The sequence below is a fragment of the Chiloscyllium plagiosum genome, chromosome 18 (assembly GCF_004010195.1).
Source record: "Chiloscyllium plagiosum isolate BGI_BamShark_2017 chromosome 18, ASM401019v2, whole genome shotgun sequence".
In the NCBI taxonomy this organism is placed as follows: domain Eukaryota; kingdom Metazoa; phylum Chordata; class Chondrichthyes; order Orectolobiformes; family Hemiscylliidae; genus Chiloscyllium; species Chiloscyllium plagiosum.
The window spans coordinates 8,221,525-8,242,311 of record NC_057727.1 but is presented as its reverse complement, the minus strand read 5'-3'; the positions used below and the strand labels follow the sequence as shown (position 1 = coordinate 8,242,311).

Sequence of the window (20,787 nt, the reverse complement as noted above, 5' to 3'; positions counted from 1 at the left end):
AGGTATGTGATAGGCAAGAAAATCTCCTGCTGATCATGTTTAATGTGAAGCCATGAGACTTCATGAAGTCCGGAGTCAACATTGAAGACTCCAAGGGCGACTCTCTCCCGACTGTATACCACTAAGCCACCAACTCTGCTGGGTCTGTTCTGCCAATAGGACAGGACATATCCATGGATGGTAATGGTGGCATCTGGGACCTTGTGTGTAAGATGTAATTCCATGAGGGTGAACATGTCAGGTTGTTGCTTGACTAGTCTGTGAGACACTCTCCCAATTTTGGCACTACCGCCCAGATGCTAGTAAGGAGGACTTATAGTATTCTTGAAAGTAAGAATTGCACAGTAAGTTGCTGTCCAAGTGGATATGTAACTGTAATTTCTGATGACCTTGAAGCAACCTGTGCTAATAAATCTTGCTGTGTCTGTCTTTGTAAAAACTTCTCCCACTGTGATTTCTTGTTTCATGGGGATTCCCAGTATTGAGTTATGATGTTGAGATGTTTAATGACCAATCACATGTCAAAACAATCCAGATTACAAATCCGGTAAGAGGAGACTTTTATTGATCTTTGTTTTAAAACTAGGGGCAAAAATGAATAAACTCGAAACCAGATTTATAAAAATGAAAAATAGTCTTAGTGGTCAAATGTAAAAACACGTTCAATGCTAATGCATTGTTCAACAGTGATCATTACTCAAGATTGCCATTGAACAACATTGAAATGGGAAAGTTCTGACCAGTCAATTAATTCCCAGCTTGAGGTGTCGCGGAAGTTGGAGGGGGTAGAAATGGTGTGTGCAGAGCAGCAAATGGTAGATGGTAAATTCAGGCTTTCTGTGTTAATAGACGTTTACACTAAACTTCCTTTATGATCAAATTCAAAGGGGTGAAGATACTGAACCCAAATGGTTCACTATTAAAAACATGGCAAATTACAGGCCATTGAAATGTCAGATGAAAGAATACTTTTTGGAAACAACTTATGGAAGTTAGAAATACAAAATGAGTAGATCAAGTGGTTGCAGCATTCTTGATGGTACATTTTTGTAAGCAGCAGGATTCCTAATTTAATTTTTACTTTAACTGATCAGTAAGAGCACTTTAAGAATTAAGAAACTGTTTCGTCACTAAGAATCTGCTGTGGTTACCTGATATGGTTCAGTGACACTAGCTTTTCGTGCAAACAATTTGTATCTTTCTTTATCAGAGTTGCCTTGCACTGCTCTTTTATTTATTTAATAGTGGGAATTGTGAAAATAACAGTAGGGAACCCTCTTGTGATCTGAACCAGATAGCTATGTTTTTTCAGTCTCTCCAAAAGTAGATCAAGTTAACATTAGGTGAGGCTAAGTTTGGTTTGAATTGCTTTGTTCCCATGTAATATGAAACATTCATGCAGAGGGTGGTACATGTATGGAATGAGCTGACAGAGGAAGTGGAGGAGGCTGGTACAATTGCAACATTTAAGAGGCATTTGGATGCATATATGAATCGGAATGGTTAAAGGGATATGGGCCGGTTGCTGGCAGGTGGAACTTGATTGAGTTGGTATATCAGGTCGGCATGAAAAGGTTAGAGCGAACTGTCTGTTTCGGTGCTGGGCATCTGACTCCATGTGGAACAGCATTTATAATCAGCGTTGTTTAGTTCAGTTGGGAACCAAGGTACAACATGAGGTATTGCAGCACAATAGAAGTATTGCAGTCATTTCAGTAGATTGTTTTAGCTATTTACAACGGGCTAATACTTTACTTCCTGTCCTCCAGCCTAAGTCCCTTTACTGCTGTCTCTTGTCTTTTTTTAAACGTCAAGCAGGAAGTTCACTGATTTCTGATATTTTATTATAATTTTTAAAGCCTCTCCTTTGTGGCAAAAGTTTGTGCTTCTCGCAGATCAGTTTAGATCCAAAGATTTTACAGTACAATAGTGAAAAGTGCCTTCTGAATACTAAAATAGACTATGTATTGTTTTGTCTCTGGGAGAAGTACCTTCTGACGCAGATTTTTAAAACAATCATTGATTTTAAAACAAGTGATTTTTTTTTGTGAATTTCATTATATAGAAACTAGATCAAGAGAATTCAAAAATCTGATTTAGGATTATGTTCAGAATTGGTCTTTCAATGTTTGTTTAATTTATTGATATTTAGTTCTGAACTGTACAGGTTGAATCCAGTGTCGGAAGTACTTGATTTAGGGAAAAGATGATCCAGATAAAATTTATGTAGGAATTTCTTCACGCAGTATTAACTGAAGCTTTAGATTATGCAGTATGGACTGAAATTGTCAATTTTTCCCTGTTTCAGTACAGTGTATTGAGAAGAATAAACATGCAATAGCCAACATCTCCATATTATAAGTGGAAAATTGTGGACCACGCTTGCTTAAAGATAATTCCTCATCAACCTGTCCAGAGATGCTATTGTGCATTTTCGGAGCAATTGGAACTTGAACCTGGGTGTCCTAGATTTGCTTTAAATAGTGACTTTTATGACTGTTGTATCTATCAAGAAAACAAATAGAATGATCACATTTAAGTTTACTTTTGTTTTTAGAAATAAATCTTAGAGATATTGTTTTAAAAAGTCATCACCTATAAGATGAGCTTTGTTTAAAGAACATAATTTCAGGCAAAGCATGGTCATTTGAAGTTTTTTGACCTCTTTCTAACTCATGCTTGGAAACATTAATTAATTATTCCTGAGTTACCAGGAGATTTTACAGGCAGGAAGGTACTGATCTGAGACCCTTGGAGGCCATATTCCTAATTGGGCCTTCTCGTAGGCTATCCATTTTCTGGTAGCTATAGGACAGTCATTCGGGCTATGCAAGGCAGATTGGAGGAGGCAAGGATTAACCACTCTGGAAGATTGCAAGGTTGTGTGGATTTCTGCTAAACTTTCAATGTATATTTTTCTCACTCACCACATGCGCGTACACCTACATGCGTGTGTACACCCACTCTCGATAAAAATGCGATAGTGTGAAATCTCACACTATCGAGGTTACAAAAACAGTTTAAAATTTTGCTTCTTGTCACACATTGTATATTATATTTTTGAAAAAGCACTACCGTAATAAAGAATAACTCAATGAAACGCCACCATGTGTGGTTTAAATAATTAAGAGCTTGTTCTGCTGGAGCTTGTGATTGACTCATTAATTTTCATAAAATAAATTTCATTCCTAAAGTCAACATAAATTGTCATCAGTGTTGACTCTTAAATAAAGTAAGGACCATATCTGTCAGCGTTTGAGAAATTCGTTAATTTACTTGTATCCTTCAAACATGTGAATGTGCAAATGAGGAATAGGAGTACGCCATTTGAGCTTTGTATCCCATTCGGTAAGACCGGGTTACTCCACATTCCTGTTTACTCTGGGCAACCTTTCTGCCCCTTGCTTATCAGGAATCTATTTACCTCTGCCTTAAAAATATTCAGGAACTTGTTTCCATAGCATTTTAAGGAAAAGCATTCCAAGGAATCATGATCTCGGTGAGGAGAACAAAATCTCTTTATTTCTATCTGTAAAAATACTTTGAGTATCTTTTATTTTAATTATTTTTTTAAACCATGACCTCCACATTCTCCCACATGACAGAACCTCCTATCCACATGCAACCTGTCCCAACCCCTCAAGTACTTGTGTTTCCATCAAATTGCCTCTTAATCTTCTAGGCTTACTAGCCTGGCCTAGGAGAAAGTGAGGACTGTAGATGCTGGAAATCAGAGCTGAAAATGTGTTGCTGGAAAAGCACAGCAGGTCAGGCAGCATCCAAGGAGCAGGAGAATCGACGTTTCGGGCATGAGCCCTTCTTCAGGAAGGGTTCATGCCCGAAACGTCTATTCTTCTGCTCCTTGGATGCTGCCTGACCTGCTGCACTTTACTAGCCTAGTCTGTCAACCATTCCTTATATGACAAACCTGTATGTTCCTGGTATTAATCTAATAAGCGATACATGAGATGTTTTAAATTTGTGATACATTGGTAATTAATGATGTAAAATGTCAGCATTGAGCAAAATTCAAAGTTGGCCTCCGTGGGAATTGAGATAAATAGCCTCTGGTTTGAATATTCAGAAATATTGTCAGAATGTTAGTTCAAACCTCAGGTGCTTTTGTGCTGGACTTTTCAAGGTTAAAAGTGGTTTCCAATGTATATGTGACTTCAGTAGATTTTTAAGATGGGTACTTTATATAACTCATAAATTTATGATCTGGCTTTCACAGTAATTATTTCTGATCGATTGCAAATAAGTAGATGTGTCCATATTCAAAAGGTAATATAAATGAAAGAAAATCAAGATTGATTAGTCTACGTTATCTATTTGTTTGACCAAATTCATGGAACAAAAGTTGAGTTAGCAACAGCTGAAGCTGAAGTCTTTATTATAACTTAGCAAACTAATAGCAGAGGGGTCTAAGAAATTACTGAGTAGTATTTAATTTATTTAAATAGCACACATTAGAAACACAGTCTGCCTTCAACCTTGTTCTATGTGCTCTGTCAGGATTTTTAAAAGGTAGCTTGAAAATTGTAGAGTTGTTTCAAAATGTACAGATTTTTGGTGGTAGGAAAGGTTGACTGATTTGTGGGGAGTAGAGGATGCATGCATACAGTTGACCAAGTAGAGGAAAATGGAATGTGTAATGAATGGATGTATTAAGATCACATTGTGTTTCGAACACAGGAATATTGTTTGGTTCAAGTAGTTGGCTTTAATTTCCTTCAAGCAAGTTGTAGTCAGTAACCTTGTGTTCTTGTTTTGCTTTTTCTCCATTTACCATGCATTAATTTTTAGGCTGTCATCTTACTTGGAGTAGCTATTTCCTGTTTCCATTTTAAAATCTTCATACATCTTTTCAGAGTAACTTGTCTCATTGTCTAGTTATGTGTTTAAACTCCTTTGAAGACTGTTGATATAGTTTATACAAGGGTTATGCAAAATGATCCTGAGAGCTTTGTCTTAATGTAGCGAAACCACTTTGAGATTTTTCTTTTCTTTTGAGATTATCATGACAATTTTCAGAAGGCAAAGTTTAGAAAATGGCTGCAGGAATGATTCTGGTTGTCATGGTAAGAACCTGCTGCAGAAAATAAGGGGGATTCTAAACCAACAAAGTTGAACCTTCTCTTTGTTACTAGAGAATGAAATTCATTAACTATTTCTACTGTCCAAAGTATTTTATTCCTCTGGTTTGTTAATGCTTCAGTATGCTATTTGCAAGGAACTTTTTGTACTCCCAGCATTCCAGAATGATTAAAGTATATACATTGGCACATCTGCTGTCAGGTTCTTTTTCCTTGTTCCTGTTGGTAAGGAACTGTAAAGCTGGTTTTCACAGTTGGAAATTGGGTTTTGATGTAACTTGTGCAGTGTAGAATTGCCACTAATCTGGTGTGTTACCTGATAGCCTGTGAGCTGATATTAAAATGGGGCCTTTTGTTTTTAAGTACGTAGTGTTAAAATGTTTTGAGATGATCTAGTAGTTGGAGTATCTTAGGAATATGCTGTTCTGCATTAACTTTAAATGTTGGAATAACTGCATATTATGATTTCATCAAGGAATTGAGATTGCCTTAACTTGTCTCATTCCATGCAGAATTTACTCAAATAGCATTTGAGAGGAAAATAGTAGCTTCATATAGGATGATCAAGGAAGGAACAAATGAAAATTTGTTAAAATCTGCTAAAGTAGAACTGAGATCTGTATATTTACATTTCTGCTGAACTCTGACTGATCTGTAATTAGCAAAATAAACGCAGTGCCATTTTTCCAATTTTAAAATGATGTCTGCAGTTTTATAACTGTGCAACCTGGTCAAATGTTTGTATTCTATTTGTACTAAAGTAAAACAAAAAGCTAAGGGACATATTTTTAAGGTGAAAGGGACCTGATGGACAAGTTTTTCATAGAGGGTGGTTTGCATGTGGAATGATTTGCCAGAGGAAGTAATGGATGCATGTACAGTTACAACACTTAAAAGACATTTGGATCTGTATATGAATAGGAAGGATTTGGAGGAATATGGGCTAAGCTCAGTTAAGTGGGGCCAGTTAAGTTTGGGAAACTTGGTTGGCAAGGACGAGTTGGACTGACGGGTGTGTTTCCATTCTGTATGACTTGATGACTCTTGAGTCCAGTTTGTGCAAGTTTATTTTCTGAATGAAAGAGGGATTTCGAAACTTATTTCTGTCCAAGGCATTGGTGAAGTTGTGTTGAGAGTCACCTGCATAATTTCTTCTTAAATAAGGATATGAAAATACTTGCTTGAAAGTCAGCTCAGGGAGTTCACGTGGTTGATTTAGAGGGATGAACTGGTTGTCAACAGCAGAAAGCGCAGGTTGGATCAATACTTGAATTTAGAAAAGTGGTGATCTTGAAATATGTAAGATTCTGAGATAGGTGCTGAGAGGATGTTTCCTTTTGTGTGGGTTACTGGAACCAAGCATTCGGGGTTACTAGTTTCTGTAGCATTATTAATGAGGGTCAAATGGTTGAATCTTTATTTTTGATATTTGTACTATGACTATATCAATTAGTTCTTGTATAGTGTAATATAGATAGTGTCTTTAAATCCTTTTGTGTGCAAGATATTTTTGTTCTTGCATTAAAAGTACATTGTTAGCCTCTTGTGGATATTTTCATTGACTGACAGGTACTCAAATTGCAAATGTAACACTTGACTATCAAGACATTTCACTCCGGAATTGAAAATGTCCAGTACTACCATCAGCTGAGAATGTATAAACTGAGAATGTAATAAGAGGGTGGCACAGTGGTTAGCACTGATGCCTCATAGCGCCAGAGACCCGGGTTCAACTCCCGCCTCAAGCAACTGTCTGTGTGGAGGTTGCACATTCTCCCTGTGTCTGTGTGGGTTTCCTCCCACAGTCCAAAAAGAAATGTGCAGGTTAGGTGAATTGGCCATGCTAAATTGCCCGTAGTATTAGATGAAGGGGAATGGGTCTGGGTGCATTGCTCTTCGGAGGGTCGGTGTGGACTTGTTGGGCCGAAGGGCTGTTTCCATACTGTAAGGCTCTAATCTAATATGCCTGTAAAATTACAGTTAAATATTACCACATTTTTTACTGATGTGCTGGATTTGGACAGGATTACAATGTTTTCATTCACTATTTATCATCTTTAATATTTATTGTCAGGACAGGACACTTTACCCATTTATCTCCTTGCTGCTCCTTCGGTGTACTGACAACTCTGTGGCTTGCCAGTCCATTTTAAAGAGAAATCCAGACTACTGTGAAACTGGAATTTCTCAGATCCAATTAAGTATGAATAGCAGGTTTCCTTTCCTAAACGTTATTCCTAATTATCCAGCTGCTTAATGATCACTCTCTCAGATGTCTATTTAAACTGAATTCAAACTAACAAAAATCATGCTAAGATAGTAACTTATTTTTTTTTCTGGTCATGAGTTCAGAAACACAACTGCAAAACTAATGTACCCGTAATACAAATGAGGGTTATGTTAGTAGTGGCAACATTCATCTTCGAGTCATAGAGTCCTACAGCACAGAATCAGGTCCTTTGGCGCAAAATGATCCATGCCGACCAAAATGTCCATCCAAGCTGACCCCATTTCCCTGCACTTGGCCCATGTCTTTCTAAATCTTTCCTATCCATTTCTGGTCCAAGTTCCTTTTTAAAATGTTTATTAATGTCCCTGCCTCAACCACTGGTAGCTTATTCCATATGTATACCACCCTCTGTAAAACAAAAAAGCTGCCTGTCAGGTTCCCTTTTATTATTTCCCCTCTATCCTTAAACTAATGCCCTCTAATCCTGTATTCTCCAACCCTGGGAAAAAGACCGAGTGAATTTCCCACATCCATGCCTCTCATGATCTACTACACCTCTATAAGATCTCCTCCCCTCCCCCCTCCTCCTCCTCCGTCTCCAACACTAAAGAGAAAACGTCGAGCTTGTCCAACCTCTCCCTATAACTCAGACCAATGAGTCCTGGCAACACCCTTGTAAATTTCTTGTGCACTTTTTCCAGTTTAATAACATTCTTCCTATAGTAAGGTGATTACAACTGAACACAGTACTCAAAGTGTGGCCTCACCAACGTCCTATACAATATAACTTCCCTACTTTCTCCTCACTGCCCTGACCAATCAAGGCCAATGTGCCCAAAGCTGCCTTCACAGCCCTGTCTACCTGTGACTCCAATTTCAGAGAACCGTGCAATAAATTCTAAGTCCCTCTGTTTCACTACACTACTTCAGGCCCTACCATTCACCATGAATCTCCTACCTTTTTTTTTAGATTAGATTACATTACAGTGTGGAAACAGGCCCTTCGGCCCAACAAGTCCACACCGACCCGCCGAAGCGAACCCACCCATACCCCTACATTTACCCCTTACCTAACACTACGGGCAATTTAGTACGGCCAATTCACCTGACCCTGCACATCTTTGGACTGTGGGAGGAAACCGGAGCATCTGGAGGAAACCCACGCAGACACGGGGAGAACGTGCAAACTCCACACAGTCAGTCGCCTGAGGCGGGAAGTGAACCCGGGTCTCTGGCGCTGTGAGGCAACAGTGCTAACCACTGTGCCACCGTGCCGCCCACTGTGCCACCTTGTTTTGACTTTGCAAAATGCAGGACCTCAATCTTATCTATATTAAACTCGATTTGTCATTTCTTGGCCCTCCTGATTTCTTCTTCAATAAACACCTGTATCCCCTGTAATACCTACTAGGTTTCCTTTGATCCAAGCTGCCTGTACCTGAGACATGCCTCTTTCCCCCTTTCTGGTCAAAGCCTCAATATTTCTAGTCATCCAGAGTTCCCTATTCCTGCCAACCTTGTCCTTTACCCTCACAGGAACATATAGACCTCATTGCTGGAGGTACCTTTGCCTGTAAACAAACTACTCCAATGAAGTTCTTATCTAATTCCATCAAAATTTGCCTTACCCCAATTTAGGACTAGAACCTGTGGACCAGTTTTGTCTCTCTCCATAACGGTTTTAAAATTAATAGAACTGTGGTCACTGGTCCCAAACTGTACTCCGTCTGTCACCTTGGCACCCATCATGCATTATCTCCCAACAGTAGGTTGACTTTTTCATCCTCCTGAGTTGGACCCTCTATATACTGCTTGAGGAAACATTTGTTGAATGTACTTAACAAAATCCACCCCATCTAAGCCCTTAACATCGACTGGGACCACCATAATGTTATGAAAATTAAAATCCCCTACTATAACAACCCTATTGCCCCAATAATGTCACCATCACCACCTTATTTCTTCACTGATGATCCTTCAGTTATTTTGTCTGTGATTACTGCTGTGATGCCATTTTAATCAAACATGAAACTCCACCACCTCTGACCAAAGCACCTGTATCCTGGCATATTAAGCTGCCAGTCCTGTCCCTTCCTTTGTGGTTGTTAGTAAAAATTTTTGATTTACTACAGTACTATCTCTTGTGCATTGTGACATCAGTGCCAGTGTCCGATTTAGGTTGGTGTGTATTTCCTTGAACAGTAATCATGCATAGTCTAAAAATATTATTAAGCATTTGGAACAGGAGGAGAGGATATGGAGGTGGTTTTACAGATGACATTAAATGTTGTTGGGAAGGAACCTGTTCATGCGCAGTTTTTGCAATTCAAGATAATGACTCCGCACTTGTTGAGAGACTTTTTCAGTGAATTTTGTTTAATGCAAGTGGAAATGACTGGAAGACATGTATCAGGGCTTCCTTTCCACATCACCAGTGACAAAAGCAACCTCATGTCATAGGTGATGTGAAGTGAGTGATCTGAGCTGATTTTTCTTTTTCCCATAGTGGTGGGCAGGTTTTAATTTTGGCATGCATGCAAATATGTTAGCTAAAAAGTATTGGTGAGAATTCAATGTCAGTGTTTACAGTAATCTATTTGAATAAAAAAGAACAGGAATTCATTTTTAAAACAAGAATAGGCTTGGTGCTGTGAAAGCTATGTGAATCTGGGGTTGGGAGCGGTGTTGCCATTAAACGTACTTTGGGCTGGTAAGTTCATCTAAAGGGCTCAAGGTCTTCTAGATTTTTACTAGAAGAGATTTAAACTTGCATGTTTGTATTCACAAATTGAGACTTGAACAAAGGTACGGTTAAGAAATACATTTCAACATTTCACTGGAAGCCTAACAAATGTGAAGAAAGGTTATTGAAATTAAAAAAAAATTAACCTACCTTTGTGTCTGAATCTTCTGTAGTGTTTCAAAAGTTTTGTATTTTAATTATAAATGTTCAATGTGCAGTTTGAATACTTGAGGCTTTCTCATTACAATCTTGCGATATGAGATCAATTTGGTGGTTTCAGGAAATTTAAAATTTAATTCTGAAACCCTTGTTAGACAGAGCCATAGTAAGTGTGTGTGTGCCTGCCTTAGTACTAATAATCCACCCTTTAAATGGGGTTGGGGGGTGGAGATGGAGTGAGTGCAACTTGACATTTGATTGACAACTGATAAATGAATCCCTTGGGAAACTTTGTAGTATATTTGCTCTTCATGTTTATCTCCATGTCCGCATTATGTTTTTGCTCTTGCTGGGAGATGACAGAAGCTTTGCTTGCCTTTTATGAATTCTGATAATTACAGAAAGCAGACTAATCTGAAATGCAATTTTGTAACAAGATATTAAAAAAATTGAACTCTTAATTATGAACTTTGCTTTGAGATATTAGGTGTTTGTTTTCTTTGATGCTTTGCATGTTGCATTTTCAGAAACAGTGCATGTAAAAATATATTTATTCCCTTAAATATCTGTTTATAATACTTAATTACTATTTGGTAAATAATTTATTTGCAGTCACTATCCTTGAACTGGAAAATTTGAGGAAATAAATATTTAGTACAAAAACAAATTGCTGGAAAAATTTACCAGGTCTGGTAGTATCTTCAGAAGGAGGGTCACTGGACCCAAACTTCTAACTGTGCTTTCTCTCCACAGATGCTGCCAGACTGCTGAAAAAAAAACCTGTCTGTATTATTACAAATTTCCAAGATCCATGGTTCTTTGTTTTATTCTGCATATTTGGTTGTCTCCTCTTCTAGTCCTCCACTTAATATACATGATCAGTGTCTTGTGCAACATGTAAGCTTTTTTTGCAGCGCAAAGCAACAACAAAATTTTAAAAATCATTACTATGTTTATGCATTTGAATCTCCAGTTTCAGCATTGGCATAAAGCGAATACTTTAAATTTCTGATGTCAAACTGTGGTTTGACTATGTGCTTTTAGATTTGAGCAATTAAGCATGGACCATTTGGCTTTGACTTTACAAACCCTATGTTTTGAGAGTACTTAAATCTTCCATGTAGTTTGTGAGCTATTGACTAAAATAGTCTTTAGTATCCAGTGCTGACTGATCTGCAAAATTGACCATTAACAAGACTATTGCACATAATAAATAAGTTATCTTGCTGTGTAACTTCTACAGAAATGCTAAAATTATTTAAGAAAATTTTATTCTTTTTCTCTTACAGAGCCAATTATTAACAGATTAAGCAGAAGGGTTTCAGGTAAGCCTTTTCTTGCACGTTTTTAAACTTTTTTCACAAGATTGGATTTACATTACAGAAGTTTTGGATTAAGCCTAATTTATTTAATTTTAGGTTTGAATTTATCCCGAAAGAGAATTAATGTCATAATGTGATTATTATAATTGAGTTTATAAATGATAGCAGAATTATTGACAAACAAGCAATTTGGAGGAGAGCGGAAGGGATATTTAAAAAGTTGGCTATAGCTAAATTTTTATCTTGTTTATGGAGAAATGTTATGTTCTGACTATGATTTATTAATTTGCTCTTGTAATTGTACACTTGCTGAATTTTATCTGCATTTTGAAAGTACTTGATGTGTTGATATTTAATCCTGTGTTCACTGAGATATTTACGTTGTTTGCTTCTGTGTACATATAGGCTTTTTGTGTCAAATTTCTTTTACAAATTCTGCTGAAATTTGGGATACATCATTGAGGATCAGTGTGTTAGAACTTTCTCCTCCAATGAGTTATTGAATTGTCCATTGCCCTGCGCAACTGGAAATGGCAGGAGTGCAGAGCTTTAAACTGATCTGTTTGTTGTATTGACTAGTTCTGTCAAGAGTGTTCTGCTTCAGCTCTTTTGTATGCTTATTTCCCTCAATTGTAACTTCACTTGGTTGGTACCTTGTTTGTTATGCCTGGTGCTGCTTCTGGCATGCTGATTTCTCATTTAAGGTAAAAACAATGACTGCAGATGCTGGAAACTAGATTCTGGATTAGTGGTGCTGGAAGAGTACAGCAGTTCAGGCAGCATCCGAGGAGCAGTAAAATCGACATTTCGGGCAAAAGCTCTTCATCACGAATAAGGGCAGAGAGCCTGAAGCTTGGAGAGATGAGTTCGAGGAGGGTAGGGGTGGGGAGAAAGTAGCACAGAGTACAATAAGTGAGTGGGGGAGGGGATGAAGATGATGGGGAGGGTGGAGTGGATACGTGGAAAAGAAGATAGGCAGGTAGGACAAGTCATGGGGACATTGCTGAGCTGGAAGTTTGGAACTAGGGTGAGGTGGGGGAAGGGGAAATGAGGAAGCTGTTGAAGTCCACATTGATGAGGAGACTGCATCGGGAGCAACGGATACAATAAATGATATGAGTGGATGTGTAGGTAAAACTTTGATGGATGTGGAAAGCTCCTTTGGGGCCTTGGATGGAGGTGAGGGAGGAGGTGTGGGCGCTGGTTTTACAGTTCCTGCGGTGGCAGGGGGAGGTGCCAGGATGGGAGGGTGGGTCGTAGGGGGGCGTGGACCTGACCAGGTAGTCACGGAGGGAACGGTCTTTGCGGGAGGAGGAGAGGAGTGGGGAGGGAAATATATCCCTGGTGGTGGGGTCTTTTTGGAGGTGGCGGAAATGTCGACGGATGATTTGGTTTATGCGAAGGCTGGTAGGGTGGATGGTGAGCACCAGGGGCGTTCTGTCCTTGTTACGGTTGGAGGGGTGGAGTCTGAGGGCAGAGGTGCGGGATGTGGACGAGATGCGTTGGAAGGCATCTTTAACCACGTGGGAAGGGAAATTGCGGTCTCTAAAGAAGGAGGCCATCTGGTGTGTTCTGTGGTGGAACTGGTCCTCCTGGGAACAGATACGGCGTAGGCGGAGGATTTGGGAATACGGGATGTCATTTTTGCAAGAGGTAGGGTGGGAAGAGGTGTAATCCAGGTAGCTGTGGGAGTCGGGTTTGTAAAAATGTCAGTGTCAAGTTGGTCGTCATTAATAGAGATGGAGAGGTCCAGGAAGGGGAGGGAGGTGTCAGAGATGGTCCAGGTAAATGTCAGGTTTGATCATTAATGGTAATGGTGCAGTGAAGGATATACCAGGCATGGTATATATCAAGGACACAGTTTTGAGCTTGTATGTCTGTCTCAATTTGCCAGGTGGTACTGCTAAGCATCATGATAGAGGATGTCCTCAGAGTAATGACAGGTACTTGGTCTCCCACAAGGGCTGTTGATGGTAATTTCTAACACAGCTGCTGTAGACAGATGCACCGCAACAAGTAGATTTGGTGAGGATGAGATCAAGGTTTTTTTTTGGACATTCCTTGTTCATTCTTTCACCACTTACTGCAGACTCGGTGTGGAAGATCATCCTTTGAGACTTGGCCAAATGGTCAGCAGTGTTGCTATTAAGCCACAGTGATAATGGATATTGAAGTCCCCACCTGGAATACACATTACACTCTTGCCACCCGTATTTTCCAAGTGATGTTTAATGTGGAGAAGCACAGATTCTTCTGCTGAAGGATTGCACGAGGTGGTAATCCCTAGCAACCTTCCTTTGCCTATGCCTGATCTGATGCCATGAGACTTCATCAGGTCTGAGTCAATGTTGAGATACCCTAGAGCCTTTCCATTCTGACTATTTAACCCTGGTAATTTCTGTCAACTCTGGAAATAATTTGTTTTTAATGGTAGAACAAGGGAATGAATTGTCTATTGCTACTCCTAGTTCTTAGCTCTTCCTTAGCCACTGTCTGACACAACTATATAAATAAGCAAGATTAATTTTTTTCCCTAACTTTTAAACAGCACCTGCTAAATCTGGAGTGGCCTGCAAGAGGAAACTTCCTTTCCATCTGCACATTGTTAAGTGGATGTTATATCATCCAATAAAGTCACTGCAGTTTTTCCTAAACTGCAGTGAGCCCAATCAAGCCAAGATTTCTTAAGATGTACCAGTCATTTCACATATCAGTCTAGTAGAACTGCTTGTGAACTGCTTCAAATCCATTTACTGTGCATCTTTCTTTAAATAAGGAGACCAAACTAAAATAATATTTATGATGTGGCCTCCCCAATGCTCTATATAACTGAAGTCCTTACTTTTATGTTCAGTTCCTCTTGGAGTAAAGGTTAGCATTCCATTAGTTGTTTTTGTTTTAATTTTAATTGCTTACAGTGCAGGTAAATGATTAGTACAGTTTGGTGTTCGTTAGTCAGCATAGATACGGTGGGACCAAAGGGCTTGTTGCTGTGCTATATGACTCTACTCCCACACTGATTTTTCGTGATTAATGCACTTGAAAGCCATGATTCCTCTGCACCTCAGAATTCTGCAGTTTTCTTCTGTTTAATAAGCCTTCCGCCAAAGCGAACAACTTCACATATCTGCTATACTTTCGATGCTCTCAACGTATCAGCCTGCATTCTTATGTCCTCTTCAGAGTATACCTTCCTACCTATCTTTGTTTCACCTGCTACTTTACCATCTATACTGTTGTGGTTCTGTTCGCCGAGCTGGGAATTTGTGTTGCAGATGTTTCGTTCCCTGTCTAGGTGACATCCTCAGTGCTTGGGAGCCTCCTGTGAAGCGCTTCTGTGATGTTTCCTCCGGCATTTATAGTGGTTTGTCTCTGCCGCTTCCGGTTGTCAGTTCCAGCTGTCCGTTGCAGTCCTGGGTTATCCACAGACTCATCCATAGATTCAATCAATATGCACATCGACCTGGACCCAATATACCGATCACTGCAATGGACAGCTGGAACTGACAACCGGAAGCAGCAGAGACAAACCACTATAAATGCCGGAGGAAACATCACAGAAGTGCTTCACAGGAGGCTCCCAAGCACTGAGGATGTCACCTAGACAGGGGACGAAACGTCTGCAACACAAATTCCCAGCTTGGCGAACACAACCACAACAACGAGCACCCGAGCTACAAATCTTTCTCAAGCTTTCATTACCATCTATACCTTTTGCTCACCTCATGTAAATCAGGCATATAATTTCTCAGCAGCTGAGGCACAACACAGACCACAGTGGAGCTCCATTTACTACATCCTACCAATTGGAAATCTATCTGTTTATGCATGTTCTTTTGACCCTGCTGACCAGTCAAACATCTTTCCATGTTGATAAATGTTGTTCTCCTCCCCCCACCTGGTCAGTTGAAGCAAAAGACACAGTATAGTTTTACCTCCTTCATCTTTGTTCTGTCCCTCCAGGGCCCGAAATAATCATCTATGTGCGCAGAGACAGGAGTTCACAGTCTTCTCTGGAACAATCAGCAAGTGTCAATAGCAAAGATTAAGCCATCTGCTATTAAACAATGAATAACTGGCTTCATGTAATGAATACTTTTTGCCTTGTTAACTGACATTACATACTGGATACTTTTTCATCTTGTTAAATGGCTCTACATAATAAATGCTTTTCCACCTTGTTAACCCATTACCCTTGCCTGCAGCATCCCATTGTTAACTGTAATTTCTTATCTGATCTGAGTCATGCTCCGCTGAACCTCCTTGTTTCACAAAACTCAGAACTTAACTCTTTCCTTGCCTGCTTATATCCTCTACATATTCTCATACACAGTTCCTATTGTGCACAATAGTCATGGATGAACATAGTCCAATAATGCAACAAACATGGAGGATATCAATACTGTAACATGTACTAGATGCTCATTCCTCAGAACTGTCATGCATCTCGTGAATAACAGACAGAGTTAAAGCTAATGTCTTAAAATTGCTAGCAAAGTCAAAGTTTTGGCATTTATTCATCCCCAGTTTCCTTTGAGAAGGGACTAGTGGATCTTTTTTCTTGAATTGTTGCAATCTGCTGCTGATGCCTTGACAGTGCTTTAGGTAAAAAGCACACTATTTTAACCCAGAGCTCATGAAGAATGGCAATCTACGTCCAGATATTAACAGATTGACACTGCATACTCCATGAAAATAATCAAGAAAGTAGTAGTGTCTGTCTTGTATTAAGTTGGGACTGCAAATACAGCTGTAAACTCAAGTGTACAAAATGCTTCAAGCAGGACTGGGCCAAGCTGTCACATGAAGGTTAAAACAATAGGTGATTTAACAACATGGAAGCCTGCTGGGCAAAGAAAGTTGATGATGAATCATTTTACCCTTGTAAACACGTTTGGCTGGAGCACAAATAATATTTGACCAATGTTAGAAAAGCTGTTTGAGTGGAAAATTGTTAGTTTCCTCTTTTATTTTGGGAGTTAAATTTCAAGGACTTTATGCCAGACAGGATGACTTTTGTGTGTCAAATTTTTAGAAAGAAATGATGGTGAACCTTTTTATATTAATGTTTTTAACCAGTTAGGATATCAGCCTGGAGGATTGTTTTCCTTCCCTTAAGTAAAATCAAAAACTTTCCTTTGGATCAAAAATGTCTTTTGATTTCTTGGACAAGTGAACACTTTCTTACCTGCATTCAACTCTTGTGTGTTTACGTTGTGTCTGATGCAAAAGGAAAATATGTTTCTGCATTGTCCAAAAGGTAACCCTGCATTCAGTCCCTTCTCTGCTGGTCCAACTCCCCATCATTGCTGACCTAGGCTATCTTCCGGTCACCCGCAATCTTAAATGTAAACTTCTTTTCCTAATGCTTGAATCATTGCTTCAATGAAGTTCTGTTGTATTCTACACATGAAATCTGATGTCAGTCAGTGGAAGTTGCCAGTGAGGCATCAGCCTGTAAGTGGCAGCTCATTCCGTGTTGGCATGTGTTATGGTCAACGGGCAGCAGGTAGAAAGAGGAGCACAGGATTGGGGTTTATTATAGGGAGGTATGCTTTGAATTGGGAAGGGAAGCTGCTGGTAATGGTAGTTTGGATTTACTTAGATAAGAACAGAACTGAGTGGTGATAGTTCCACACAAGGAAAATCAGTAGTGGAAGATTGTGTGGTTGACCAATTCGAAAACAACATGAAAGATAAGTTGATCAGTGCGGAGGAGGAAATTGGTGAAGAAATTTCAGTGATATTCTTTGTAGGGTTGTGTGGAATTGTGATTTTGAAGGATTTGTGCGATGCTGGCATGGTGGTCAGATGCCGTTTCTAAGAGCAGAGGTCTATGTTCTATTTTTGAGAGATCAGTGTTGTATTTTGAGAGGATGGCAGTGGCCTTTTTCAAATTTGGTGGCGGAGAGAGTGAGAATGAGCAAAGGTACTTATGTTGTATATTTGTGGTAATGGAATTGGGAGAACTTGGGTTGGATCGTGTTGGAAAGATTAGCTTAGAGGGCACAGATGAAGAGCCGGGCAATAGTTGTGAGGCTCCTTGTTAAGGGTCTTTCACTATTTTACCATGTTAAAAGTATTAAATAAATGTAAACTGTTATACTGTTGGTCCATGAGGAGATAACCTTTGTCATAAACTGTATTTATTTATCCAAATTTGTATGCTTAGATTTTTGAGTGGAATGGATATCAGATCCAGTCTTCATACACCCAAGAACAATGTCCACTATTGTTCATGTGTATCAGAGTATTTTCGATTTACATTGGTGATCTGACAATTTTTTTAAAGCTAAGCAAGTCTGGCCTCAAAGCAGTTTGCATATCTAATTACATTTATCTGTCACAAATTCAGTAGTTGCTCTACCTGTGCTGAAACTAATTTATTTGACAAGTGGGTCATATGATGTAGCAGGATGTCCTTGAATAAAAGCTGCATTTAGAATGACTCTTCATATGCAAGCCCACACTCTCACCTCAATGAAAAGATGTGTTTTTACTTGACTCTGCATCCTGATGTACTCTAAGAGGTCAGCAGTTGGTGACTCTGGATGGGCGTATACCACGTGGACTACAGCGAATCAAGAAGGCTCACTATTACTACCTTTTCCAGTGCAATTAGGGGTGAAGAAGGATGGTTAACAGATGCATCACTCACTCCGCTCAAACAGATTTAAAAAAACACTGCAAATAATCCTTATTTCACCTTATCTAATGGGCCCACTAAATACACCTAAAAGAAATATGAATGTAGTTTACTAGTTTGCAGGTTAGTTGAATTTCACAATATTGCAATAAGGAAACATGCTATTTGTCAGCATTTATTCTCTGTATGCACTTTTGTTGAAAGCTATGTGTTTATTCTGTTCACGTTGTTTTATTCCTTTTCCTTTAGCCAGCTGCAATAACTTATTCTTTGATGTTGTCAGTGTCCTCACTGTCCTAAGTCTCCTTGCATCTGGGTTCTAGTTGTAGTTATGCACTGATGTAGGATTGGCTTTTGTATTGTGAATGGAAATTTTGATTTGATGTTACCCTGATTCATCACTGCTGATTCAAAGTTGGGTTTTAGCTGTGAAAGGAAGTCATAGATATGCTATGCAGCTATAGCAATGTTAGATGTTTTACGTTAGATGGAATTTGACTTGAGAATGTCAACCAATAATCATTTAAATTAAGGGATTATTTGATATTCTTGTCTTGTGTACATTTAGAACAAGCAAATTATTCCACGGTTGCTTTGGGAATAAATGACTTGAAAAAGAGACCGACCTTGGCCATTTGATATCGTGTTTCAACAAGCATATGCAAACATTAGGAGCTGTTTACGAGCCATTCTCGAACTTCAGTTAAGATATCTTCCTTTTTCTGCAGCGGCTGATGATTCCTTCAATTCATTGAAGTTGCTGTGGAGCAATATTTAATTTAGACTCAAAAATAATGAGTAGTGTAGTAAAGTGATGATCTCCTGTATTAAAGGCTAAAATAAACAAATGGGACACATGGCGTAATCATCCACTGTGCTGGAAGGTAACAGAATCTGTTATAATAATGCACAGAAAGAGGCTACTTGCCCTGTTGAATCTATATCAGCCTCTTTGTAGAGAAATAAGGTTAGTTTCTTCCTATTCTTTTCTCTTGTACCCACTGCAAATTTATTTCCCTCAAATGCCCATCCAGTTTCTTTTTCAAAATCATTAGTCTGAGCTTTCGCCACTCATGGCCAGAGAATTCCAGTCATTACCATACTGCATTTAAAATGCTATTCCTCTTTATCTCGCGCCAAAATGTTGAATCTGTGCCCTGCATCCTTATATGACCAACTAATTCTAAACCTGTCATCCCTATCAAGGGTAGGAAAATTTAAGGGAGGAAGGATATACAGATATGCAAAGATTAAGTGACAGTGTGAAAGTTGGGAAAATGTGGTCATGTCCACTTTTGGCAAGAAGAACATAAGAGCAGTTTGGGCATTAGGATACCCAAATCACAAAAGGTTATAGTGTGTTATTAGGAAAGCAAATATAATTTTTTTGTTGCAAGGAAAATGGAATTATAAAAGTAGGCAGGTTTTACTGAAGCTACATATGGCCTGGGCAAGACACATCTGGAGTATTGTGTATGATTTTTGACCCTTTTGTAAACGGGATATAATTACTTTGGAAGCAATTCGAGGAAGTTTGATCCACAGACAAGCTATTCAGCCCATCCTGTCTGTTTTGGTGGAATAAACTCGTTGTCCACTGACCAGCACCTGGTCTGTAGCCATATTGCTTACAGTGTTTGAAATGCAGGTTCGTTCTAAATGGCTTGAGGATTTCTGGCTCAACTACGAAAGTGGGGAATGAATTCCAGACACTTGCCACCCTCTGGTTGAAAACATTTTTCTCAGTTCCCTCTGCTGTTCCAAAATGGATACATGTTACAAATGGCTGTTAAATAGATGTGAGTTTTGGTGGTTGTTTTGACGACAATTCAAATTTAACCAATTAGTTTAGATTATGCTTAGGAAAATAAAACCCCCAGTCAAGTTTGAAATTGTTTTGACTACATTGGGCCAATGAAACAGTATCATGCTAAAGGGCGTATAAAAATGCAGATATTTTGAAAATTGGTCAGAGAGCAACTACCACCGATCAGCCAAGCAACTGCTATAGAGCTAGAGGGCTAACTGCCCATCTAACACCCTGCTCTCAAAATTGAGAAAACACTATCAAAGGTACCTTTTCATGTAAAACTTGCTCGCAGTAAAAAGAAAAGATGACTCAGATCAACAGACAGAAGATTGAAGACCGCAAAGAAGACATGGACTGGGAGTCTTGAGATTAAGTTAATATAATGTTTAATAAGTGGGTTATTGGAATAGCATTTTTTAAAGAGTTGGCATCAGATAGTAAGTAGTTAAGAACTGGGTTGGGGGAGCTTGGATTTGTTAGTAGTTATTGTTTTGTGTTCACTATTAGTGTTAGGAAAATACTCTTTTTTCTTTAAATAGTGGAAATTGGGAATTCTGTCACTCACATTTTAACAGATTAAGAGGCTCGTTGGGCTTTACTGGGTGTTTGGTTTTAATTAACGGGGTTGAGGGGTTTGACCTCTGCATTGTAGTACCCTTGGTAATTGACCTCTCTGCTACAGGAAGTAGAAGTTTCCTGTTCACTGTTCATGCTCCTCATTATTTAGTACATCTCAATTACCCTCCACCTTCTTTGTTCTAAGAAAAGCAACCTTAGCCTA

The 20,787-nt window shown here is 39.0% G+C and overlaps 1 protein-coding gene across 2 annotated transcripts in view; it reads left to right on the top strand.

Moving 5' to 3' along the window:
* The window catches only part of prkar2aa (protein kinase, cAMP-dependent, regulatory, type II, alpha A), a 319,318-nt gene that overhangs the window by 182,181 nt on the left and 116,350 nt on the right, over positions 1-20,787 (top strand). For both annotated transcript variants that reach the window (XM_043707640.1, XM_043707638.1), the window contains one exon: positions 11,518-11,553. In XM_043707640.1, the coding sequence (XP_043563575.1) occupies positions 11,518-11,553 (36 nt within the window). The remainder of the gene's footprint in view (positions 1-11,517; positions 11,554-20,787) is intronic.